We start from the raw sequence: 26790 nt of genomic DNA on the forward strand, positions 1-26790 counted from the left end.
GCCTTCTGAGTAGCTGGGACTACAGGCACAGGCTGATTTTTCTTTTTTTTTTTTTTTTTTTCTTTTTTTGGTAGAGATGAGTTCTCACTTGTTGCCCAGCTTGGTCTCGAACTCCTGGGCTCAAGCAATCCTCCCACCTTGGCCTCCCAGAGCGCTGGGATCACATGTGTTAGCCACCACACCTGAGGCTGGGCTTCTCCATGAGGAGGTGGCACCCACCTGGATTCCCCAGCAAACCCACCTGCATTGCAAGGTTGACCCTTATCAGTACCAGCCACCTTGCCTGCTAGGTGCATTGCTAGGTTGACCCCTTGTCCAGTGAGGTGATTGTCCAGGGCCTAGCCTCTCTGCTGTCCCTTGCTGGCTTCACCTGTTGATGTTGATGGAGGCAGAGCAGAGGCTGCTGAGTGAATGTGTGCAGCTGGGCTCAGAGGCCTCCCTTCTCCCCTCCTACTAGGTGCTTGCCCTTGAAGGTGTGGCGAGTGAGGAGGCGGGTCAGGGGCATCCCGGCAGCCTCCACTTGAGTGGGTCATTTCAGCCTGCTTCCTATCTCTTTTCTGTTACTACCTCTAATTGGCAGAGTTTCTTGCCAGGCCAATGTGGAGGCAGAGAGATGGCCGGAGGGTGGCCAGGGGAGTCAGGTCAGGTGTGGGCAGGATGGCGAGTCTGCCTCCTCCCAGGTGCCTTGCCCAGGGGACGCCCTGTCCCAGGAAGCCTACGTTTGTGGGAGCCGTGCACAGCCCTTCTGAGATCTAAAGCTTCCCTCTGAATGCTGCTTTGGAGGGTTGTGAGAAGTAGTGGCTCTTCAAAGTTTGTTTGTTTGTTTTCTTGAAGCTTTTACCTCTATGCAAATATGTGGTTTGGAGCAAGGAAGAAAGGTTAACTGTGGTGGCGCCGGCGCTTAACGTGGAATGTCCTCAATTAATGTGGGTTTCAGTCCTCCGGCTCAGGATTCCCCAAGGGAGAGTTTTTCTTTCCTCTGCAAAACACAGGAGAAAAGTGATCCCTGTGGCTCCGACCTGCCTTCCTTGGGTCCTGCGGTGCAAAACCAGCTGGGATCGTGTCCCGTCCACCCGAAGGCAGCATGGGGAACCTCTCCACCAGGTCATTCCCATTCGGTTGCTTGCTGCCGGCTCCCCGGGCCACAGCTCTGTGCCTTCAGGCCTCCGCACGGATTTCGATGCTGGCCAGGCCTGAACTTGCTGAGCCTCAAGCAGCCCGATCAAACCCATTCAAATGAGGAAGACCATCTGTTTCCCAGTCTCCAGCTGCTGCCGCTTCATTTGCAAATGGCTGGGATGCTGCTGAGGGGATCAGGCCGGGGACACATCTGCAGCCTCTGAAGGAGTGTTGGAACCGAGATCCTGCTGAGCGAAGAAAGGCCCAGCCCTTTAAATCAACTTGCCGAACAGTACCCCCAGAAGGCCCCGAGTTGAGAAAGCAGGAGGCAGCCTTGCCCTCTTGAATAACTCTTAACCTTCCCTTTTCTTTTGTAGCCTTGGCCACTTTAAAAGTATTTCTTTATTCAGAAAGTGCTTAGTGTGGGAGGGCCTGCTTGGGGAAAATGTCAAACGGGATTTGGACATCGATCTGACCTTTCAGGGCCCATACAGGGCAAATGTATCCGCTGGAGTATGCACCATTTATTGAATGTTTACATCAATATCAGGGAGGTGAGCTTGTCCCAGCAGCAGCTTCTAGGAGCCACAGGTAGCAGTAAGTGTGGCAAGGTGACTGTCCCTGCAAACCTGCTCCTGGAATGCAGTCAGGCTTTAGGGTATGCTTTCTGGAATGCAGGCCAGCCGCCCCAGCTCCCCAGCTCGCAGTAACTGCAGGCCCTTAGCTCTGTGGACTGCCTGAGGCACAGCTGCGGGGACTCTTCCCCATCGGCTGGGGTAAGTTATCTGGCTCCTGAGCCCTGCTGGGGTTCTCATCTCAAGGGAGTTCTGTGGTGTGTTCCTGTGCCCCACACACAAATATCAGCTACTCTCAGATGTGTTGGATGGATGAATAGTAGAAGGTATTTTAAGAAGCCACAGGCCTCTTTGTAAATTAAACAGGCATCATACATGGGTGTTTATAATGATGAATCTCACAAAATCTTCAGATGTTTAGTTTCATTTAGGAACATTCCAGAAATCCTCACTTAGGTAACCTGTATATGATGAGACCTACTTGTTTACTTGAAAGAAAAGCTGTTTTGAAGTCAGAGGAATGCGAATGGAGGTGCTCACATGGTTGCAAAAAGCAATCTGCCGGCCAGTTAGTATCAGCTATGCCCAGTAAACAGGAACCCAGGAGTGCCCTCCTGGCCAGGGCTGAGTTGCAGGATGGGGCCCCCCCCCGCCAACCCCCCCCCCGCCAGGATGAGGAGTGCTCGCTCTCAGACGTGCCCCTCTCTTTAAGTATACAGAGGCCTGCCCAGGCAGCCTTTGATTGTGTCCTTGCGGTGACCTTGCCCTGCAGCAGGCAGCCCTGGAGATGTTTTTCTCTTCTCTAAAGCGTGACTCTGAGGCTCAGCGATGTGAGGCTGTCCAAGCCCACACGTTCACTACTGGCAGAGGCAGGTCTCAAACTCTCATCCCTGGACACAGGAGCTGAACTTCTTGCAGTGTGGGTCTTGGACCAGCAGGATCAGGCCTCACCTGTGGGAAATAAAGAATGGCAGTCCCCACCCCTAGGCCTACTGACCCAGAATATTTTGTTTTGTTTTGTTTTGTTTTTTTTCCTTTTGAGACAGAGTTTTGTTCTTGTTTCCTAGGCTGGAGTGCAATGGCACAATCTCGGCTCACTGCAACCTCTGCCTCTGAAGTTCGAGTGATTCTCTTGCCTCAGCCTCCCGAGTAGCTGGGATTATAGGCTCCCGCCACCAGGCCTGGCTAATTTTTGCATTTTTAGTAGAGACAGAGTTTCACCACGTTGGCCAGGTTGGTCTCTAACTCCTGGCCTCAAGTGACACACTCATCTCGGCCTCCCAAAGTGCTGGGATTACAGGTGTGAGCCACAGCGCCTGGCCAACTCAGAATCTTTGGAAGTGGGAGTGAGGAAGCTGTCTTAAATTGGCCACATGGTTTTATGCACAGTAAAGTCTGAGAAACATTGCGTTGATCCCTGCTCCAGTCCCTCTCCGTACATCTTTTGGATGGAGTGGGTTGGGGACGCAGATTGTCTTTGGCTGTGCATGTGGTAGAGGATGAACAGGAAGAGATGGGGAGCAGTGCAGTATGTTAATGGGAATCGGGATTTTCACAGAGGAGCTGTTGGAACTGAGCTGAATAGGAGCCTGCCAGGCAGCATAGCAGGCTGGGCTCGTAGGTAGAGGGAAGAGTACCCACGTGGACAGGCAAGCCAGAGTGTCAGAGAGAGGGGGATATGGGGCTTGGAGCAACCAAGCCTCAATGCATGTGATGTTCTTTGGGTTTTATTCTCTCTGACTTTGGAGTGGTCTGTGCCTTTTTAAAAAAGTAGAGATCATGTGCTTTTCAGAAGATTCCTCTGGGGGTCTGTAGTGGCTACAAGGGGCGCACCATGGGTGATGGGTTAGGCGCATTGCAGAGGTCTTGTGGAGGGCTGGAGGAGGCCTGTGGGATGCGGTTTTTTGCCCGAACTTTCTTTCAGAGCTAAGCTTTCTATCAGGGATAGGCTTAATAGGCGAAGGGTTGTCGGGACTGATCAGAGGAGGGGCCAGAGGAAAAGAGGGGCTTCAGGGCCGACTTGGAGCTTGGGTGGCAGTTCAGTGGTGTGACTCCCTTCATCGTGTAAGAGAAGAGGCTGGTGGAGGAGGAGGAGGTTGAAGGTCACTTGCTTGTTTTGGATACGACCTCTGCAGACATCCAGGTTATGTGTTTCCTCCCCCTGGGCAGGTGGAAATATGAACCTACAAGCAGGGACTTGAGTGGCATCTGCGGGGAGGAGGTGGGAAAAGCCACAGGTGCCCAGGAGACTGGAATGCAGGGAAAGGACCAGAAGAACCAGAGGTGGAATTCTGGGCATATCCGTGGATACAGGAGGGGTGGTAGGGAAGGAGAAGTTTCTTAGAAAGGCGAGAAGACCGCCTTGACATGTTCCTGTCCGTAGGAACACATGCACACGTGCACGCACCAGCAGGAAGCAGAATGCGAACTGAAGGTAATTAACCCCCAACTCTGGGTTAGGGATTGAGAAATAGAACAGGAGCCCTGCCCCCTCCTCTCTCACTTTCTGACCTTCCACACTGAGAAGACCTGGCTAGGCAGCTTTGCTTTTTTTCCTGCTTAGCGGAGGAGTGAGGATTTCAGCCGGAAGGTCTTTCTGATGGCGGATGTGTAAGTGCCAGGCATTGTACCGGGTGCCTTCTGTGTCCTATCTCATTTATTATTCTTCCTGCTCTGAGGACTTGCCTCAAGGTCACACGATTTGTAAATGGCAAAGTCTCAGTGTCAGTGACAGGTCTGTTTGGTCTCTCTCTTTCTATCTATCTATCTATCTATCTATCTATCTATATATATTTTATTTTATTTTATTTATTTATTTATTTTTTTGAGATGAAGTCTTGCTCTGTCATCTAGGCTGGAGTGCACTGGCGGGATCTTGGCTCACTGCGACTTCTGCCTCCTGGGTTCAAGTGATATTCTCCAGCCTCAGCCTCCCGAGTAGCTGGGACTATAGGTGCCTGCCACCGTGCCCAGATAATTTTGGTATTTTTTAGTAGAGATGGGGTTTCAGAACAATGTTGGCCAGGCCGGTCTCGAACTCCTGACCTCAAATGATCCACCTGCCTCAGCTTCCCAAAGTTCTGGGATTACAGGCATGAGCCACCATGCCCGGCCTTGGTCTGTACCTTTAACACCCCCAACCTTTTCTGAAGAGTCACCAGAGAAGGGACAAAAATGAGGCCATAGCTTTAATGCTAAGGGACCATGAGAGGCTTGGGGTATAGCTGTCTGTTAAGACAGGTGCTTTACTACTTTGTAAGATGAAGAGAGCTGCCTCTGCCTGAGCACTGTCATTAGGACTCAGGGGATGGAAGCGTTTTAGGACCAGAGGGTTCAGTTTCAGGACTGGAGATCACAATGCATTCATTTTACAGAGTGACATCTCTGTAGGGCCACTCTTCACCCTAAGATTGTGTCATCAAAGGCCAGGCACATCCTATTCACTCCTTCACCTCCTTGTGAGCCCCCCACATGCCTTTTGATGAAAGGGTTTTCCCTAGAACAGTGTGCTCCAGGAAGCCCTGAAGGGCTGAAGATGTCCCAGCTTTCTCTGCTGTGTCTAGCAAGTGTATTTTCAGAAGGTAGGAGGCTCAGGCTGAGCTGGCCAGGCAGCCAGGCACACAGACTCCTCATGGTACATCCAAGCTGGGACATGCAGGGCTTCAACATAACTTGTAGCACAAGTATCTATTTCCTGTGTGCTATATGATCTAATGGCTGGTCGTTTTGGGAAATGCTTTCTGAACAAAAGAGTCAATTTATTATTTATTTATTTATTTTTTGAGACGGCGTTTTGCTCTTATTGCCCAGGTTGGAGTGCAATGACGTGATCTCGGCTCACTGCAACCTCTGCCTCCCAGGTTCAAGTGGTTCTCCTGCCTCAGCCTCCTAAGTAGCTGGGATTACAGGCACCTGCCACCACACCTGGCTAATTTTGTATTTTTAGTAGAGACGGGGTTTCTCCATGTTGGTCAGGCTGGTCTCGAACTCCTGACCTCAGGTAATCCACCCTCCTTGGCCTCCCAAAGTGCTGGGATTACAGGCATGAGCCACCGCACCTGACCTTTTATTTTTTAAAATTATTTTTATTTTTATTTTTTTTGAGACGAAGTCTCGCTCTGTCACCCAGGCTTGGAGTGCAGTGGCGCGATCTCGGCTCACTGCAACCTCCACCTCCCAGATTCAAGTGATTCTCCTGAGTAGCTGGGATTACAGGCGCCTGCCACCATGCCCGGCTAATTTTTGTATTTTTAGTAGAGATGGGGTTTCACCATGTTGGCCAGTCTGGTCTTGAACTCCTGACCTCAGGAGTTCAAGACCACTGGGGCCTGCCAAAGTGCTGGGATTACAGGTGTGAGCCACCACGCTCGGCCAGGACTCAGTTTTGAAGTTCTTGCACAAGCAAAGCTGCCCATATCTGGGGAGTTTATGCACACAGTACTGATTCAATGCCTGCGTCTTAGTGGTCCGTTGGAAATTTTTCACTCATGAAATATGACTTTAATACACGTATTGGGACCAGGGAGAAAACCTTCCCTTTGTGCATCTCTTTTTGGAGAACACTATCATGAACAGCTGAAAACATCAGATCAAAAACGAGAGGGATACTGACAAAACAGGGAGTGCGGACTTCCGCTTTGGGGACATTGGGAGACACGGGTGACTCACTCTTCAGGGAGTACATTCTCAGACTCTTTACTCTGTGTGCATTTTTATTTTCTCATGGGCAACAACATAATTTCTTTCAAACGTGAAGAGCCATCCAGCATGTTTCTCAAAGGCAGACTTAAAGGATGTGAGGGGTGTGCCTAAATATATAATTTTTAATGGTTACCATATTGGAAACATTAGCCATGATCCCATCTGATCACCAGGAATGTGAGCCAGTCTGGAGTTTCTGGAGAAATCCAGCTACTGCTGCAGAGGCGGCTGTTAGCTGTTGTTAGCGACCAGGGAGAATCCCGACTCGTGTCTGCGAGACACCTGACAACTGGTTAGAAAGAGAGGACTGCACCCTTTCAGCCTGCCTGCTTATCTGTTATTTGTTGCTTTGGCTTCTTTTTGTTCTCCATTTTTATGTTGGCAGTATTTCTCGAGGTAGAGAACTTTCATCTTTATATTGTGTGGGGTATTTGTCTCTTCCTTGCCCCCTTAAAGAGCACGTAGTACCTATGCCTTATAAGGTCTCTGTTTGATGTGAGGAATTTGGTCTTCTTGCAAGTCAGTTCATGTAGAGGGGAGGCTTTGAGGATGTCTGGGCTGCAGCAGGCTGTCTTTGTTGCTGTGTGCACGGCCCTCATGGCAGGACATGCAAAGGTGATTGGTTCTGACTTCATTGGTGGGACTGCATTGCCTTTATTTTTTTATTTTAATTTTAATTTTTTTTTTTTTGAGATGGAGTCTAGTTCTCTCACCCAGGCTGGAGTGCAGTGGTCTGGGCTCACTGCAACCCCCGCCTCCTGGGTTCAAGCTATTCTCCTGCCTCAGCTTCCTGAGTAGCTGGGACTACAGGCACGGCACCATGCCTGGCTAATTTTTGTGTTTTGAGTAGAGACCGGGTTTCATCATGTTGGCCTGGCTGGTCTTGAACTCCTGACCTCAAGTGATCTGCCTGCTTGGGCCTCCCAAGGTGCTGGGATTACAGACATGAGCCACTGTGCCTGGTCTCCATTTCCTTTATTTCTTTCTGCTGATGAGTTCTGATGCCAGCAAGACCCAGATTGTGCCATAGGAAAGAGGGGGCTGGGCTCTTCCAGAATTCCTATCTTGCAGAAATCTCTCCTCTGTTCCTATGGACAGAGAATTGGGTATTGACCAGTTAAGACTTCTTACTGGGACAGGGCGTGACCACTATAGGACATCTTCCAGACTAAGAGGGCCGGTGGGGGCTACTGGAACAGGGAGGACAGTGGCGGCCACTTACTTGTCATGTGCTTTGTGTGCGGTGACTACATAGTGACATTTGTAGCCGGACTCTGTTTCCTCTGTAGAGACACTGGCAGCCCTACAGTCATGACATTAACCCTGTACAAGGTGGCAGGAGGTGTGGGAGGGCACCAGAAACCCAAGGCCGTTTTACTACCCTTCCCCCAGCGCTCCTGTTACAGTGCTTGTGGGAGTCCCAGCTGTGCTTCCAGGTAAGAAGGGGTTTCTTCCTGCAGCCCACAACACTGACAGGACATGCCTCCTCGTGGTGTGCTCCTAACCTGCCTCTTCTCTCTGCCCCCTCCCTCTTTCTCCTCTCCCCATCCCCTCTCTTTCTTCCTCTTCCCTTCCTCTTTTCCTCTCCCTCCCTCCGTTTCTCTCCCTTCCTTTTCCTTCTCTCCATCTCTCTTCTCCTTTTCCTCCCTCTCCTTCTCTTTCTTCCTTCTCTCTCTTCCAGAGGAGTCTGTTCAGGGATTTCTCGCTCTCTCCCTTTCTTCTTCTTCCTGGAGGAATGTGTTTAGGGATTGGACACCTCTGACTTTGGAGGAGGGAGAAACCTCAGCGGGATGTGTTCCAGGGCGACCCCACCACATCCTTGGAACTAGGATGATCTAGACGTTGGAAAAGACACCATCCGTGGGAAACCCGGGAAAAGGCTTAATGTGTGAAAAGTAATGGAGTGTGAGCTATGCCGTTGGTAGAAACTGCTTTTTTCTTCCGTAACAGTTTAAATCTGTCATCCGTTCTCCATGAAGTGATTGGACGGGGCAAGACTCAGGTTTCCCATCTGTTCTCTGTTTGCATTTGGGCGCCATTTCAAAAACCACACGGGAAAAGTTTATAGGCAAACATTATAAAAAGTGACAGTCTGAAGTGCTGCTATCGCTGGTTTGGCAACGTCAAGTGTTACCTGAAATAGCTTACCGTTTCCAAACCCTTTCGCTGTTTCAACTGTCTCAAGACAACCCTCCCGCTGAGATGGGTGAGAAGTCCAGCTGGATGTGTGCAGTGAAGTCACATAAGTCACAGCCTTTTTTGACTTTTACAAGATTTCCCCCTCCTGGGGCTATCCTCACATACAGTGAGGATTTTTTTCTCTCTGTTTACTTATAGAGCGGGAAATTCATGCAGCTTGTTGCTAGTGGCAATCTGTTTGATGTCACATGGAGAGGTCATGACCTCTACCATGATCTGCTGAGGGGCTCGGAGAGTCAGGCAGCTCCTGCCTCAGTTTCTTTCTCGCCCCAGTCAGAGGTCCTTTGAGTTCCCAAGGAATAACAGGATGGTTTTCTTAGGGAAGGAAGGAGGCCAGTTCAAGGCAGGAATTACTCACAGGCTATGTGCCGATGCCTATTGTCATTCATACTATTTATTTATTTGTTTGTTTGAGACAGAGTTTCACTCATGTCGCCCAGGCTGGAGTGCAATGGCACAGTCTCAGCTCACTGCAACCTCCACCTCCCGGGTTCGAGCGATTCTCCTGCCTCAGCCTCCTAAATAGCTGGGATTACAGGCACACGCCACCACGCCCAGCTAATTTTTTATGTTTAATAGAGATGGATTTCACCTTGTTGGTCAAGCTGGTCTCGAACTCCTGACCTCAGGTGATCCACCCGCTTTGGCTTCCCAAAGTGCTGAATTTACAGGCATGAGCCACCGTGCCTGGCCTATTTATTTATTTATTTTTAGAGACAGGTTCTCATCTCGCTGTGTCACCTAGGCAGGAATGTAGTGGTGTGATCATAGCTCAGTGCAGCCTCTGGGGCTCAAACGAGCCTCCTACCTCAGCCTCCTGAGTAGCTGGGACTACAGATTTTTTTTTTTTTTTCATTTTTTTGTAGAGAAAGGATCTTACCATGTTCCCTAGGCTGATCTTGAACTCCTGACCTCAAGTGATTCTCCCACCTCGACCTCCCAAAGTGCTGGGATTGTAGGCATGACCTACTGTGCCTGGCCATTTATTTTTTGATTAGCTGTACAAGTACCTGTCTCTCTCTTTTTTGAAGTATCAAAACTTTTTTTTTTTTTTTTTTTGAGATGGAGTTTTGCTCTTGTTGCCCAGACTGGAGTGCAATGGCGCGATCTCACCTCATCGCAACCTCCGCCTCCCAGGTTCAAGCGATTCTTCTGCCTTAGCCTCCCAAGTAACTGGGATTACAGGCATGCACCACCATACCTGGCTAATTTTGCATTTTTAGTAGAGACGGGGTTTCTCCGTGTTGACCAGGCTGGTCTTGAACTCCCGACCTCAGGTGATCTGCCACCTCGGCCTCCCAAAGTGCCTGGGATTCAAGAGTGAGGCCAGCATGCCCTGGGGCGGTTAATTTTTTTTTTTTTTTTTTGAGACGGAGTATTGCCTGTCGCCCAGGCTGGAGTGCAGTGGCTGGTCTTCAGCTCAACTGCAGCTCCGCCTCCCGAAGTTTACACCATTCTCACTGGCTCAGCCTCGGAGTAGTGGGACTACGGCGCCCGCCACCCTCGCCCAGCTTAGTTTTTTGTATTTTTTTTAGTGAAGCGGGTTTCCGTGTTGCCAGGATCGGGTCTCGATCTCATGACTCGTGACTCGGCCGTCTCGGCCTCCCCAAAGTGTGGGATTTACGGCTTGAAGCACCCGCCCGGCCGCCGGTTATTTTTTTAAACAGAAGCCGGCTTGTAGCCAGTGGCAGGGGCTCGCCCCTGTTACCTGCACTTTGGGAGGCCGAGGCGGATGGATTGCCTGGCTCAGAAGTTTGAGCCAGCCTGGCCAACACAGTAAAAACCCGTCTCTACTATACAAAAAAAAAAAAAAAAGATCAGCCAGGCGTGGTGGGGTGCACTTATAATCCCAGCTACTCCAGAGGCTGAGGCAGGAGAATCGCTTGAACCCAAGAGGCGGAGGTTGCAGTGAGCCGAGATCACACCATTGCACTCCAGCCTGGGTGAGAGAGTGAGACTCCATCTCAAAAAACAAGCTGCTTGCTAACATGCTGCTGGTACTTCCCAAGTATTTGAAACTTCTGGGAGAGATTCACATGGGTGCAATTGAGCCTTATGCAGCAGGGCTGCGGTAGCGTGGCCATGGCAGTAGAAATGAGTGTTGAGCTGTGTCCCAGGAAGGAGAGTTGGTGCCTTGTTTGTTTACCAATTTTAGGAAACAGTGACAAAGAATGTCCAACACTACTGTGAAGCTGGCTTGCTTCTTTTCAAATTTTAATTCATATTGTGAAAAATACATGGAAACATATTTTCTGTCTGTGGAAGCCTCTGAAAGAGCATTTGTGTGTAGCAAAGCAGCTTCTGGAACCTTCTCCCCACTGCGTTTTGGCAGGAGATGAGGGGGATGTTGGGCTGTGGATCCACCCCTGGTGGATTCTCACAGGAAAGGTGAAAAGTATGCCACAGCAATGGGAAAAAGTAAATCCAGGAAGTGTTCACATGACTATAAAAGGAGTTATGTACGTTTCCTGGGGGGATTCTTTGCTCTTTCACAGAGCAGGCTGTGCAGCCTGGTGGAGTCGGGGAGAGGTGGTCCATGCATGGGGGGTGACCAGAGTTAGGGAGGCCCCTTTGCGCGTGCAGGCACAGAGGGGATTCGCTGATTGTCCTGGCTCCGCACAGCCTGGGGCCAGGTCAGTACAACTGTGGGGAGGGACGTGGAGGGCTCGGGGAGTGCATGTTTGCAGGGAGTGGGCAGTGGCTCAGGTCACCTGCAGCATTCAGACCCAGAAGAGAAGCCAAGTCCTGAGGACGGCAATTGGACCCAAGGACACAGGCAGGGACAGAGCTCCTTCCACTGAGCCAGCTGTTAGGGGCTTGTGTTCTCGGCCCCCTGGCCGGGGTTGTCTTTGATATGTGCCGTGTATGCTGAGCCCTGCAGGCTGGGCTTGGGGGCCACTGGGTGGCCTGGGAGGCTACCAGTGTGGCATTTGGCCCCTCCCCAGCATATGGCCCCACCCCATCCCTGCCTCCCTTCTTACTTACATCCTCCTCTTTGTATTGCTTCTCCCCAACCTCTTTCTCTCTTTCTTTTGTGTTTATTCATTCATTCTCCCTAACATGTGCTTGCAGAGTCTTCTGGGATACCCAGGGATATCACTGGCATGTTTACTAAAGGCACTGCTGATCCCCAGATGGGCCCTTTGTGAAATGACCACTGAAGGAGTGGAGGGAGGAGTCCTTGCTTTCTCAGTTTACGAAGACAGCAGTTACTGGTTTGAGACTTTGAAGACAGGATGGCTTGAGTTTTATGGATAAACATCATTATCTCATTGGTGTATTTTAGGGGTGATATTTTCTATCCTTGAAACTTGGATATCTAGATGACAATTTTGATCTGGTTTTACTGGGATAAAAAGCAGTTTTAGTACATCAAGTCATCTTAACTGTCCATTGAGATGGGACTCCTGTAAAATCACTTTGTACCTGGAGATAGCAATCCAAGTGTTCCGGCTGGGCGCAGTGGCTCACGCCTGTAATCCCAGCACTTTGAGAGGCCAAGGCGGGCGGATCACAAGGTCGGGAGTTCGAGACCAGCATGGCCAATATGGTAAACCCTGTCTCTAATAAAAATACAAAGAAGTAGCTGGGTGTGGTGGTGCACGCCTGTAATCCCAGCTACTTGGGAGGCTGAGGCAGTAGAATCACTTGAACTTGGGAGGTGGAGGTTGTGGCGAGCCGAGATCATACCACTGGATTCCAGTGTGAGCGACAGAGCAAGACTCCGTCAAAGAAAGAGAGAGAGAGACCCAAATGTTCTGTGATTATCCTCTGAAAACCGTGGTGCTTAAAAAATTATGACAAGCATGTTCTGCCTTGAAGAATAACAGTGATAGTGGCAGTCCTTAGCCCAACACGTTGTAGTTGATAACCAGGTACGTCTTCGTTGGCTCATTGGAATCTTACCAATAATAAACCAGTATTTGGGTACTCTTACCCTGCAATAGATGGGGAATGCCAGGCCAAGAGGTTAAGTAGGAACAGAGAGGCGTGGGAACTCAGGGCTTCATCCTCTTCTCGTCCAGGGCAGCACCCTTCACCAGGCATCTCCTGTGTCCAGCTCCGAATAAGACATAGGTCCTTGCTGTCCCCTGTGCTTCCTTCTAGAACAGCAGGTGGTAGTCCAGCAGCTCAGATACCCTCAGTTTCAGCAAGATTTTGGGGTTTACTGATTTTAGGTGAAGGAAAGGGTTCTCAGTGAAAACACTTTCCTTTAAAAACAGGAAATCATACATCATAACTCCTCCTTTGCTGGGAGAGAGATTTTTTCTGCATCACAGTTGCAAATACCTTGCTTATCTCCCCCCCACCCCCCATGCAGTCTTAGAGCATTCCACTGCGTGACACAGGGACATGGTTGCACCTTATCTGAGGGTCAGGATGGAGCAGATTGGTGTGTGGGTCCCAGGTGCCTCCCCTATAAGGGAGGGAAGCTTTGTTGCTTCTGCTCAGTGGCTGCCCTGGTGACCAGTTCTGGCTGAGAGGAAAGTACATTCCATAACATTCCTGGTGACTTGCTTATCATGTGACATTGTCATAATAGACATTGATCATTTTATGACCCAGACTAATCCAATGTAAATTCATTTTAACATGGTGGGTGCTGTTTCAGCAATGAGTTGTTGGAGACCTGGGACTCAAAGGACATCTGGTCCTTGCCTTAGCCAGCTGTCAAAGGGGTTGGACCAACAGTGTTTGGGGCTCCTTCAGTTCTCATGTTGAGTGAATCTGTGACTCTAGGATGTTGGGAGTGGGAGATGGGCTGAGATTTGGGGCCAGACTGAATCCCTGCCCTCTTCTCCTTCTCATATTTCTCTTCTTTTCTTTTTTCTGTTTGGTCTCCATAGTTTAAAGTATTTCTATTAGTCACTCAATTCAGCTGCATTTTGACTTAAGCAGCCTTGAGAGACCTGCTCTAAGAGCCTTCAAACTAAGTTCCCAGCATCTTTTAAACTTTGCTTTGTCCTTCACTTCTCAGCTCAAATGCCTGTTCTTGAGAGAAGTCTCTCTGATCGTCTTATACAACAGGGATTGAAACACATTTTGTAAGGGCAAGACGGCAAACATTATAAGGCTTGCAGACCACAGGGTCTCTGTTGCAACGACTGAACTCTGCCCTTGTAACACACAAAAGCAGCGCCAGACAGTAAGGTATGGGCATGGCCGTGTTCCAATAAAGCTTTGTTTACAAAAACAAGCTGTGGCTGGCTTGGCCCGCGCCATCACCTGCCACCTCCCGCCAAGGGACCAGCCCTCCCCTGCCACTGCTGTGTGCACGTGCCCGTATCTTGCTGTGTCCTTCTTCCTAACACTTAAGCAAGAACACTGTATTTTTTATAGATTTTGTATCTGTTGTCTGTCATTCCCACCATAATGGACGATCCACAAGTGCAGGGTCATCTTGCTGCGGAGCTTCCAGAATAGCCTTGGTGTGTAGTAGGTGTGCAGTAAATAATTGTCGAGTGAGAAAACAGATTTAGAAACATAACCTGCCTGTCAGCGGGGCTTTCCTTGCTTGCTTTGGGGTGCGTTTGTCCATGTTACGTTTAGCTTCTATTTTCCTCCTTTTGTTGTGATTCTTTGTGGTCACGTGCTAGTTGGCATCTGGGGCTTGGCCTGCATGCCTTTGGTGGTGCCCCTTTGGGAAGCCCTGGGCCTCCCGTGTGCTGTCGATGGTGGTGGTGAGGGGATTTCTTGTCCTTGATGCATGTGGCCCTTTCACAGTGGGACTGAAACACAGATTGACTTGATTTCAGTCTCCTGTGGGAGGTTTGTGCTTCGGAGGGGTGTCGAGGCAGAACAGTTGCCTTTGATCCTGCCCTGATTTGGTGCTGTCTCAGTGCTGGGAAGCTTTGCATTTTCCAGGCCTGGAGCTCTGGGTCCCATTCACACTTCGCACTGGAGGGATGAAAGGCCCTCGCTCCAGCCGGCAGCTCCAGCTGCTGTTACTAATAAACGCCAATGGTTTCCCCTCAGCTCCAGTGGAGAGGTTGTGTGGGTTGGATCCTTGTGGGTTCCATCCTGTGCTGCATATCTGGGGACTGTGACCTGGTTCGACATGGCCATGTGTATGCCAAGCAGGATGGGGCTGGTGGTGGGAAGCACAGACAACCATGAGACCCACGGCTTTAGTTAGGGTCTTGGTGTCTCCTCGGGGAGATGGGATGCATTCATGAGAATGTGACGCATCGCATGAGCAGATGTACGGTGGCAGATGTACGGTGGAGGGGGAGGGAGCCACTGCACTTCCGCCCAGGGTGACTGATGCAAGGTGACCCCCAGCCCAGAGGGCCCTACTTGATTTGGGCCTTGGAGGGTGGATGACAGGGGAAGAGAGGGAGGAAGGACTGTCCCTACAGGAGAAGCCTGGGACGTGTGTGGCGGGAGTTGGTGAGCAGGGTGGGACGAAACTTTGTCGTGGGGAGTGGGGGGCACACAGCACCCAGCGGCTTCATTTCAGGACCCCTGGAAGTGCAGTGGAGACCGCCTTGCAGCTGTCTGGGTATTTTGCTCTTTTTGTTTTTGGTGTTAAGGCCTCCAGGCTTTTATCATTTTGAGGAAAACAGCAGGTCTCAGCTCACCCAGCACAGAATTAGTTAGGTCTCTAAACCCGCAAAGTACTGATCTGAACCTGAGAGCTCATGAAAACTCTGGGTGGCAAAAAATCTTGTAGGGGATCCCTTAGTTTTCCTTGAGTATGAGACATTTCATTTTAAGAAGCTTGGCCTTAGGGCAACGTACCAAGTCTAGCACAAGTAATGAAGAGTGTATGTGTGTGTGATGCACAGTCACGTTTAACGTACAAATGTGAAAAACTTGGCATTCTTACAAATAAAACATACCACAATGACAGATTTTTGCAGGTATTACGTTGCAAGCACACTTTGGCAATCAATTTAAACATTTTCTTGTGGAATATCCTTCCATGCTATGGTTTGGTTTGTTTCTAAAGCCCTGTAGGATGTGGAAACTAAGTCAGGACAGATTTGCTGGGGGTATCATACCTCTGGTTGCTGTTCCAGATACTTCCTGACTTCCTGGGGCTTGGGGAGAGGTGGATGCCTGCTGGGGCCATTTGCAAAGCAAGAACAGCTTCTCCTGGGAAAAAGCAGCCTCCACTGACCTTTGTTGGACGTTCTCTCCTCTCCCTCCTTCCCATCTGTCTCCATCTTCTCTCTCCCACCTTTCTGCAGAGCCACCAACCAAATACCAAATCTCTCAACCAGAAGTGTACGTGGCTGCACCAGGGGAGTCGCTAGAGGTGCGCTGCCTGTTGAAAGATGCCGCCGTGATCAGTTGGACTAAGGATGGGGTGCACTTGGGGCCCAACAATAGGACAGTGCTTATTGGGGAGTACTTGCAGATAAAGGGCGCCACGCCTAGAGACTCCGGCCTCTATGCTTGTACTGCCACTAGGACTGTAGACAGTGAAACTTGGTACTTCATGGTGAATGTCACAGGTGAGTTGGCCCGTGAGCACTACGCTCTCTCTTCTCCGTAGCCATTATGTGATTTACATTTTTTTGGCCAAGTGCAAAGGTAGCGAGATCTCTAATTGGATGCCAGGCACACAGCTTCATAGTTTTTGAAATTCTTCGTTGGGACCTGGTGCACCAGAAAGGCCAATCATTAAGAATGACAGAACTCTTGTGCACAAAGTAACATTTTTCTTAAGATAGTATGGTTTTATTTAAGGAAATACATGCTTTTTTCTTTCTTTTTTTGGTACCACTGACATCTTTGGCATTTAGAATATAGGACTGAAATTTGGATACTCAAGATTTCTGATTCGTTTATTAAAGTTTGAGTTTCTCTCCTTGATTTCATTCTGTGCAGTGAGCAGGACAGAACAGGCCCCCTTTGTGGCTGAGTTTAAAGTTCTGCTTTCAGAATGTTAGTTGACGATGAGAAGGGCCACACAGGTACTAAGTTTTGTCAGGGATCAATTTCTTTCTTGAAGGGGACCCGCATACTGAAAGGTTAGTGTTGGAAAAAGAGTCTTTGGGTACTACACAATCGGTAAATTTGTCAGGGGCTTGAATACTGTTTGAAGCTTGAAATCCAGTTCTCGTATATCCAATTTTATAACCTGTTTAAACAGCGTGAAAACAGAAAACATTGAGAATCATAACATAGACCAACTGTCATCATGGAGGGAAAATTTAAGCCATTAAAACTATCTTAACTAAACACAATCCCAGGCTCTTTGCGAGGGTTCCTGGCTTGTTGACTTTGCTATGGAGAAGGTCTCAGTTGTAGATAATTGCAACCTTTTTGCTTTGCAAAAAAACACATCCATGGAATATGTTCTTTTGCATGCAGATGCCATCTCATCCGGGGATGATGAGGATGACACCGATGGTGCGGAAGATTTTGTCAGTGAGAACGGTAACAAGAGTAAGTAACCGCCCGGCTCCGATGGTCCCCGAGAGAGGAGCGTGGAGGGAAGTCCTGCCTGTCACCTGTCTTCTTGTCGACTCTTCCGTGCCATGCTGTGTCCCGCGGCCCTTGCCTTTCCCCGCTGTGTCTACTTTCCTGACTTTCAAACCTGAGAATAAACCACCGTTGCTGCACACCTTCTCTATTTTTGTCCTTTCTTCTCGTGTCACTGGTCATTCGTTTTTCAAAGCAGTTACTACTTCTCTTTCCTTGATTTTTCCTTTTCCCTTTGGCTTCTCCCTATTCAGAGACATAAAAATAGTAGAACCACGTAACATCTTGGTTTTCCCTGCAATCATTGATCGTGCTTGGTTGAATCCAGTGGTGCGTGACTGGGGCGATGGCCTATTTTGGCTGTCCCGGCACAATGGGCAATATTTGGGTGTCACAACAGAGGGTGGGGGTGCTGGTGGCCTTTAGTTGGGGAGGGGCCAGGGATGCAGAGCACAGCCCCATAACAAAGAATTATCTGGTCCAAGATGTCAGTTGTCCCTAGGACAAGAAACCCCGGCCTCCTACAACACACACCTCATGCTGAGTGGAAATGAAGGGCGTGTGCCTTACTTTGCAGACCACAATTGAAAAGGGACCCAAAGGTGGTTTGCTTAATGAGGGCCGTGAACACCGAGCGCTAACACGAGAGAGGCCATGTACTTGCGAGGAAGAACACGGCATAGCCTCCTGGAGCTGGGCAACCTGTATTTGAATCTTTCTCCACAACTTCTGGGTTGCTCATTTCACTTCTGTGCCTTAGTTTCTTTAACTGTAAAGTGGGGAGTAATAATAATAATAATAATAATAATAATAATAATCATAATACCTTCTGGGATTGTTATGAGGATTACATGAGTTCCTAGTTGTATAGTGCTCAGAAGAGTCAGTGCTTGCAAATGTTTATTCAGTAAAGACAATAGAATATAGCATTACTAGCATTTTCCAATGACTTGGCTGGAATGTTCCCAAAGTGTTTGAACATAGGGTATTGGGGTTCTCTGCTTACATGGTACATTCTACATTTTTCTTAAAAGGATTTTAGTCAATTTAGTACATTTAAACAAGGCCTAAGTAATATATACCACACCCGGCTAGTTTATGTATTTTTTTTTCCCCCGAGATGCCATCTTGCTCTGTGACCCAGGCTGGAGTGCAGTGGCGTGATCTCAGCTCGCTGCAACCTCCATCTCCTGGGTTCAAGCAATTCTCCTGCCTTAGCCTCCTGAATAACTAGGACTACAGGGGCCTGCCACCACACCTGGCTAATTTTTGTATTTTTAGTAGAGATGGAGTTTCCCCATGTTGGTCAGGCTGGTCTTGAACTCTTGACCTCGTGATTCACCTGCCTTGGCCTCCAAAAGTGCTGGGATTACAGACGTGAGCCACCGTGCCTGGCCTAATTTATGTATTTTTAGTAGAGACAGAGTTCTGCCATGTTGGCCAGGCTGCTCTTGAACTCCTGACCTCAAGTGATCCACCCACCTTGGCCTCCTGAAGTGCTGGGATTACAGGTGTGAGCCACTGCACCTAGCAATACTTTATTTTTTAGAGCACTTTTAGGTTCACAGCAAAATAATGAGGAAGGAACAAAGATTTCCCGTATAATCTTCTCCAACACATGCATAGCCTGTCCTGTTATCAACATCCCCACCAGAATGGTACATCTGTTCTGGTTGATGAACCTGCACTGCCATCATTATCACCCAAAGTCTGTAGTTGACTTTAGGGTGTGTAATCACACAGTGTGTAGCCTTTACAGATTGACTTCTTTGACTTAGTAAGATGCATTTAAGTTTCCCTCATGTTTTTTCATGGCTTGATGGGTCATTTGTTTGTAGCACTGAGTATTCCATTGTTTGTAAGTATCAAAGTTTATCCATTTACCTGCTAAAGGATATCTCAGCCGGGCACTGTTGCTCATGCCTATCATCCCAGCACTTTGTGAGGCTGAGCAGGTGGATCACTTGAGAACAAGAGTTCGAGACCAGCCTGGCCAACATGGCGAAATCCCTGTCTCTGCTAAAAATACATAAGTTAGCCAGGTATAGTGGCTCACGCCTGTAATCCCAGCTACTCAGGAGGCTGAGGCATGAGAATCACTTGAACCCAGGAGGCGGAGGTTGCAGTGAGTCGAGATCATGCCGCTGCATTCCCGCCTGAGTGACAGAGTGAGACTCCATCTCAAAAAAAAAAAAAAAAAAAAAATCTGTTGCTTCCAAGTTTTGACAGTTGCAAATGAAGCTGCTATAGACGTCTTTGTGCAGGTTTTTGTGTGGACATAGTTTTCAGTTACTTTGGGTAAATGTTAAGGAGTGTGATTGCTGGATTATGTGGGAAGAGTGTGTTTAGATTTGTAGGAAACCACCAAGCTGCCTTCCAAAGTGGCTGCACCGTTTTGCATTCCCACCAGCAAGGAATGAGAGTTCCTGTTGCTCCACATCATTCGATCTGCCCAGTGTTCTGGATTTTGGCCATTCTGATAGGTGTGTAATGGTATTTTGTTGTTTTAATTTAAATTTCTCTGATGACAGATGATGCAAAGCATCTTTTAATATGATTAATTGCCATCCATATATCTTCTTTGGTGAGAGGTCTGTTAAGGCCGTTGGCCCATTTTTTAATTAGGTTGTTTGTTTTCTTACTGTCGAGTTATAAGAGTTCTTTGTATATCTTGGATAACAGTCCTTTATTACATCTCTTTTGCAAATAGTTTCTCCCCCAACCTGTGGCTTGCCTTTTCATTCTCTTGACAGTGTCTCTTGCAGAGCAGAAATTTTTAAGTTTCATGTAGTCCAGTTTTTTCTTTTATGGATGGTGCCTTTGGTATTATATCTAAAATGTCATCATCCAACCCAAAATCATCCAGATTTTCTCCTATGTTACCTCCTAGGATTATTATAGTTTTGTATTTTGTATTTATGTGTGTAATCTATTTTAAGTTAATTTTTGTGAAGGATGTTAGGTGTGTGTATGGATTCACTTTTTAGCCTGTGGTGGTTCTGGCACTATTTGTTGAAAATACTTTTTTTTTTTTTTTTTTTTTTGAGATGGGAGTTTCGCTCTTATTGCCCAGGCTGGAGTGCAATGGTGCGATCTCAGCTCACCACAGTCCCTGCCTCCTGGGTTCAAGCAATTCTCCTGCTTCAGCCTCCCGAGTAGCTGGGATTACAGGTACATGCTACCACACCCCGCTAATTTTGTATTTTTAGTGGAGATGGGGTTTCTCCATGTTGGTCAGGCTGGTCTGGAACTCCCAGCCTCAGGTGATCTGCCCGCCTCGGCCTCCCAAAGTGCTGGGATTACAGGTGTGAGCCCCTGCGCCCGGCCTGTCTTTTAGCTTTTTAAAGGAAAAAGATAAAACAGATATTGGTAGGTACCTCGGATAAATGAGTTACTTAAGTGAAGATTTAGATTTGTCCCTGAATATCCTAGCAGCTTGGGCAAAAGGGAAATATTTTGGTTGATGCAGTTTTTACTTTTTGTCAAGAGGAAGCTTAGGGCAGTGGTTCTCAAAGTGAAGTTCCTGGAGCAGCAGCATCAGCATCACCTGAGAACTCCCTCGAAATGCAGATTCTCAGGTTCCTCCTCAGTCCCACTGCCTTAGAAACTCTGGGGGTGATTCTGCTTCACACTGAAATGCGAGAACCACTGGCTTAGAATTTGCACATGGAGGTCTGCCCTGAATGGGAGCTTACCGTTAGCGGTCTTGTTCGTAAAACAGTGGATAATAAGGTGAGTGGAAGTATCTTCTGTGATTTGTACCAGCCTTCTAAAGAGGTTATCATTATTATTTAACAAAAAGCACTGATACAGTGGAGCACGTCACTCACTTCTTTTGGCCAGTGGCTCTGGCATGAAGCTGGAGGCAAAGATGCTGAAGGCCCGCCCTAGACAGGCTCTGAGCTGGTTGCTGGTTCCATCCGTGCCACTGATAACCCGATCAGGTGGAGAGAGTATTTATTCTTGCTTTATTGATTAGAAAGTTGTGGCTCAGCAAGCAAAAGCAGAGCTGCGTTTCAGTCGTAGGCCTGTTGCATGAGAGCATCCTAGGGTCACGATGTGGGTGGAGTGAGAATGATTGTACAGGTGTTTACAGCTCTCAAGTTTTACTGTATGTGGGTGTTCTCGCTGTGGATTGAGACATCAGATTCTGTCAGGGTGGTTTTTGGATGCCTGGGGAACTGTGTTGTCCTGGTGGTCAGGTACCTGCCTGATAGCAGGTTACTGTGAAACCATGTGAAGCAATAAAATGCAACAGCAAGGTATGGATTACGTGACAGGCAGGCTGAGTGGTTCAGAAGGATTATATGCTGTGGCCCTTATGCTTTGCCTTATGAACACTGTTCCTAGCTGCCCAGTGCCCATGCAGAAGGACCAGGGGGTAGAGCGCCCATGTGATGAATGCCAACCAACAGTGTACTTGCCATGCCTTCACCTTGCAAGCAGGATTCTTTTGTAATTAGCTCTCAAATGACACCAACTCTGCCCCCGAAATGGGTGCTCTGCAGTGATTAAGGGCTAGTGTTAGCTGTACCAGGGAGATACTGCTGTGAGGAGGTGCCTCTGTTTGGTGTCTGTGAAACATTAGATGCTATTTAAAGTGATAGCAGTTCTTAGCTGGCTACTTGGCCTCTGCCATCTGTTAGTGTGATTAGGCTGGTCTGATTCACAGGTGCAGCCTGGGGCGGCTGAGATTAAGCAGCTGTGGCCTGTGTGGACAGAGGAATGCCATGGCCTGGGTAATTGGCAAGGCAGGAACGGGGACGTTGCCATTAAAACAATTTTTTGCCACCTCAAGTGTCAAATGCCTGACCCGATTAATAGGGAAAATTGCAGAAGCACCAAATTCTTTGCATTTTCAGCCACCTGGAAAACACTCATGTGTCCAGATTGATTTCTTTGGTGCCTTCTCATTGTCTGGAAATGCCACTGGGGTGTGTTTGAATGTTCTTCTTTAGGAACTTTGACAAATGATGCTCCAGTGACCCGGTGTTGATGGTGACATTTTTGGGCTTTTTTCAGTTTTTTTTTTTTTTTCTCCTTTTGGATTGAGACATTGAAAATTTAGTTCTGTATCTTCCAGTTGGAAAAATATATTGCAGGTCATTTCTTCTGCTGATATGCTAGATTATTGATCTAATTTTGGTGGTTAATATAAGAAGGCAAGCTCAGCTGCCTGCTAGAGTTCCTTTTAGATTCTGTACAAAGTACAAAAAGCTTGGGCACCAAATACAATGGCAAAAATAACAATCAAGAATGAAAGATCGGGCGCAGTGGCTCACGGATGTAATCCCAGCACTTTGGAAGGCCAAGGTGGGCAGATCACAAGGTCAGGAGTTCGAGACCAGCCTGGCCAATATGGTGAAACCCTGTCTCTACCAAAAATATAAAAATTAGCCTAGCTTGGTGGTGGGCGCCTGTAGTCCCAGCTACTCGGGAAACTGAGGCAGGAGAATCGCTTGGACCCGGGAGGCGGAGGTTGCAGTGAGCTGAAATCGTGCCACCACACTCCAGCCTGTGTGACAAAGCAAGACTCTGTCTCAAAAAAAAAAAAAAAAAAAAATCTCTCTCTCTCTCTCTCTCTCTCTCTCTCTCTCTATCTATCTTTCTATCTATCTATCTATCTTTCTATCTATCTATATCTATTTTAAGTTGATTTCTTCATCACAGATGTGCAGGGCATTTGCTGGTCATATTTTAGCAGCTGACTAGCTGATGACCTCACATGGTACCAGCACTAGATGTTTCCAAGTGGAACAGTCCTGTGATGTCATTACAAGCCTGGCTGCCAGGAAATAATGCTGTTACATATGCCCCTCGGTGCAACACATTTTCTCCAGAAAGAAAGTTGCAATTTCAAATGCTAATTTTTGAAATGCATCCAGGTTGAGGGTTTTGAAAGGTTAAGAATTCATCCTTTTGCGTAAAAGCATGAGTTAACTAGTTCTTGCCTTCCCTAATACTAGGTGTGTTGATGGGTTATCTGGCAGCCACTAGGTAGATACATATACCCATTTGTTCGAGGGATTTTTATTGTCTCCAGCTTGTGTTTCGGTGATTAATGTTTCTGAAGAACTTGAGACTTAGTTTTGAGAAGATCACAATTGACGAAAAGTTCAGGTCCGTTGCTTAACTCGAAGGAAGTGATGGAGAAACAGCTGTATCAAGACTCTTGCTGTTAAAGTGGTTCTTTCTCTCGAGTGATGCGAGACAAAGTGATTTTCTATTTTGGTTTCATTCCTGTTGAGACCTGCAGATGCCCACACTCCATGTCAGGGAGAAAGGCTATTTTTTTTGGAAGTAATTAGGGAAAATGAAGGTAGTTAGCCTGAGATCCCAAACTCATTTCATTGATTAACCTGCCGATAACAGTTCAAAGTCACCTTTGTTCTAATTGGGATTTTTACTTGGTAGAGATCTTAAGTTGGTAACCGCAGGCTTCTTAGTTGTGTTGAAGTTTCTAGGAATTGAAAAGAACAATAGCAACAACAACAGCAACAAAAAACCTACACAGGCTTCGCAAATTTTTGGAAATTCCCTTTGTAATGAAAACATCATCAATAAGTTGGTTTGGGCCAGCACAGCAGCTCGCGCCTGTAATCCTAGCTAGTTGGGAGGCCGAAGCAGGAGGATTGTGTGTACCCAGGAGTTTGAGACTAGCTTGGGCAACATAGCAAGACCCCATCTCTACAAAAAATAAAAAATTAGCCAGGTGTGGTGGCTCATGCCTGTAGTCATGGTTACTCGGGAGGCTGAGGTGGGAGGATCACCTGAACCCAGGAGATCAAGGCTGCAGTGAGCCGTGGTCATACTGCTGCAGTGCAACCTGGGCAACACAGCAAGACCCTGTCTCTTAAAAGAAAAGGCTGGTTTTGGTGTTTTATTGCAAAGACTGGTGATGAGGTTCCATCCAATGGTTGGACTGAATATCTTTCTCATTCTCCTTCTTGGTTAAACAGCGCAGCCAATGATTGGAGAAGTTTCCTTTGAAGGCAGATCTTGGCAATTCCCGTGGGCTAACTGGTCTGCTCGTGGGCTCTGTTCTTTCACTTGTGGTTAACTTGCTTGGTTTTTAAAACATATATTTCTGATTGAATGCCTGGCTGGTTAGCAAGTTTTAATGAGAGTTCTCAAATAAAGCCACAGACACACCCCTCATAATCATATCCTCACTCACATCTCCATATTTTGTTAGATTTGTTTTCTCTTAGTTTATACCAAACCAAAAACAGAACTGCAGGATAGTGGGGAGCTCTGAGACATTTTTCCCCTGTCAGGAGTCAAGGCATTCAAATGTCCTGATTAGTGATATTTTTAAAAGCCCTAATTATAGACTCGAGACAGAGGCTTTAGTGGGGCTTTAGAGAGTTTGTGAGACTTAATCTAGGAGCTGAAACAGGCTGTGTTTTTAAAATTTTTTGCATCCATAAAAATACAGTTGGCAGTCATCAGTGGCCGCTGCTCACATAAATCTTGAACTTTTGACTTAATTACCATGGGAGAGTTCAAAGGGCAGGCTGGAGTGGTTGAAGGAACACTGTTCAGGGAGCTGGAGATGGGCCTGGCCTCAGCCCGGCCTCTGGCTGTGTGACCTTGATCAAATCACTTAACCTTTCTGGATGACATTGATCACATCAGTCGTTGGGCCAGATGGTCACTGAGGTCTCTTTTGGTACAGCCTGGTAATATGATTCCATGTTTCTCCTTTAAATCATTGGGCCGTGTTCTCTCTTTTTTTGGTTCCAGAGAGAGAGAGAGAGAGATAGAGAAGATTATAAACCTTAGATGTCAGCGTTGGGATGTGTAAGGGTTTTGGTGGGGGCAGGCCCAGGAGACTATGGTTTCTCATTAAGTTTAAATTGCAGGGTCGAAAGAAATCATATAATCCTACCATTTGTTGATAGAATCAATACCTGCCTAGCACAGAGATACCCAGAAAGTATGTTCGAACTGGGAGGGACCTTAATCAGTGCAACTACTTCATTTTAATAGCTAAAGCTTTTAATAGTCATCCATCCATCCAATAAACGCTTGAGTGCCTACCCCATAGGCTGAAGACAACTCCAGCTGTACCCTCCAGGTGCCCTACTCTTGTTGGTCAGCATCAGAAGGAATATTTTTCAGTACAGAGAAACTGATGTTAGAAGCACACATCTATCACAAAGAAGGGGCCCCGAGAAAGAATGATAACTTGGCTCTGGGGTGGGAATGTTAAAGGCTGTGTTGGAGGCCTTTAAGGGAAGTTTCTGTGCGTTTATAAATCTCTCTGTAACCCATTGCATCTTAAAAGACTTCTGTTGTCTTAAAGTAAAATTCTACTTACTTAATATTATTACTTACATGCAATAACTGTTACAGTGTAGAAAATGATAATGAGTAGGTATGCTATACGCTGGTGATGGGATGTGATTGATTGACTGTGGCTAGGTTTGACTGTTCCTTTAATCAGCTCATTCTTAGTATTTAATGATTAGGAGAACATCATTCTCGTGGTACCTGTTACATCAGAAGCTCTAAGAATATCAGAGCCAAAGGTACCATACCTATCATCGAGATTAATTTGTTTCCTTTACAGGTGGTTTAGTATCATTCATTTTGAATGCCATTGGAAGTTTATACCACACATCTCTATTAGTTGACTTTAAGCCCGCTCTTCATACACCCCTAAGGTATATAAAGTTCAGGGAAACTCATGTGTCCTTGGCTTGCAGATTCATTTGATTGATTGATTGAGACAGAGTTTTGCTGTTGTTGCCCAGGCTGGAGTGCAATGGCATGATCTCGGTTCACTGCAACCTCTGCCTCCTGGGTTCAAGCGATTCTCCTGCCTCAGCCTCCTGAGTAGCTGGGACTATAGCCATGCGTCACCACGTCCAGCTAATTTTTGTATTTTTAGTAGAGACAGGGTTTCACCATGTTGGTCAGGTTGGTCTTGAACTCCTGACCTCGGGTGATCTGCCTGCCTCGGCCCCCAGAGTGCTGGGATTGCAGGCGTGAGCTACGGCACCTGGACTGCAGATTCATTTTAGATAGAATTGTTGAGTAAACATCCCTGTTGAGCATCTACTATGGACAAGGCTGATCTCGGCTTTGGTAGATCTTTAATTTGGTACATGAGTTCCTTCTCCAAATGAGAGTTGTTAAAGCTGTTCATGAGCCTTGGTATAAAAGGGGCTTCCTTAGGTAGAGGAGCCTGTCCTAGGTGCCTGGATGGTGTTTGTCTCCAGCTGCTTTGGAGTTCTTGGGAAGCCCTGGCATTTCCACGTGTGGCCTTTCCAACTGCGAAAACATACAGAGGACACCAGGCTGCTGATGAAGGAAACGCAGTAAGGCTATCTTATAGTATTATTATTTTTCTAGATCTTACAGATTCTTCAGGGTTCACATAAAGCTAGTGTATTTCAGGAAGAGCTATTGTAAAATTATAAAAGAGTTCTGGCCAGGCACGGTGGCTCACACCTGTAATCCCAGCACTTTGGGAGACCGAGGCAGGCAGATCACAAGGTCAGGAGATTGAGACCATCCTGGCTAACACGGTCTCTACTACAAAAAAAAAAAAAAAAAAAAAAAAATTAGCTGGGCATGGTGGCGGGTGCCTGTAGTCCCAACTACTCGGGAGGCCGAGGCAGGAGAATGGCATCAACCCGGGAGGTGGAGCTTGCAGTGAGCCGAGATCGTACCACTGCACTCCAGCCTGGACAACAGAGCGAGACACTGTCTCAAAGGAAAAAAAGACTCTTCCCCTCCCGTATCAAGTTCATTA

At 47.5% G+C, this 26790-nt stretch overlaps 1 protein-coding gene across 19 annotated transcripts in view; it reads left to right on the top strand.

The window, feature by feature from the left end:
* Positions 1-26790, top strand: part of FGFR2 (fibroblast growth factor receptor 2) — a 124449-nt gene that overhangs the window by 16617 nt on the left and 81042 nt on the right. For 10 of the 19 annotated variants that reach the window (XM_017872263.1, XM_017872266.1, XM_017872269.1 and 7 more), the window contains exons 3-4: positions 15788-16054; positions 16917-16991. The exons of 4 other annotated variants lie outside the window; for them this stretch is intronic. In XM_017872263.1, coding sequence (XP_017727752.1) covers positions 15788-16054; positions 16917-16991 — 342 coding nt within the window. The remainder of the gene's footprint in view (positions 1-15787; positions 16055-16916; positions 16992-26790) is intronic. 5 more of the 19 variants (XM_017872273.1, XM_017872276.1, XM_017872274.1 and 2 more) reach the window with 1 other exon arrangement.

The sequence above is a fragment of the Rhinopithecus bieti genome, unplaced genomic scaffold, assembly GCF_001698545.2.
Source record: "Rhinopithecus bieti isolate Rb0 unplaced genomic scaffold, ASM169854v2 scaffold_6710, whole genome shotgun sequence".
Taxonomy (NCBI): domain Eukaryota; kingdom Metazoa; phylum Chordata; class Mammalia; order Primates; family Cercopithecidae; genus Rhinopithecus; species Rhinopithecus bieti.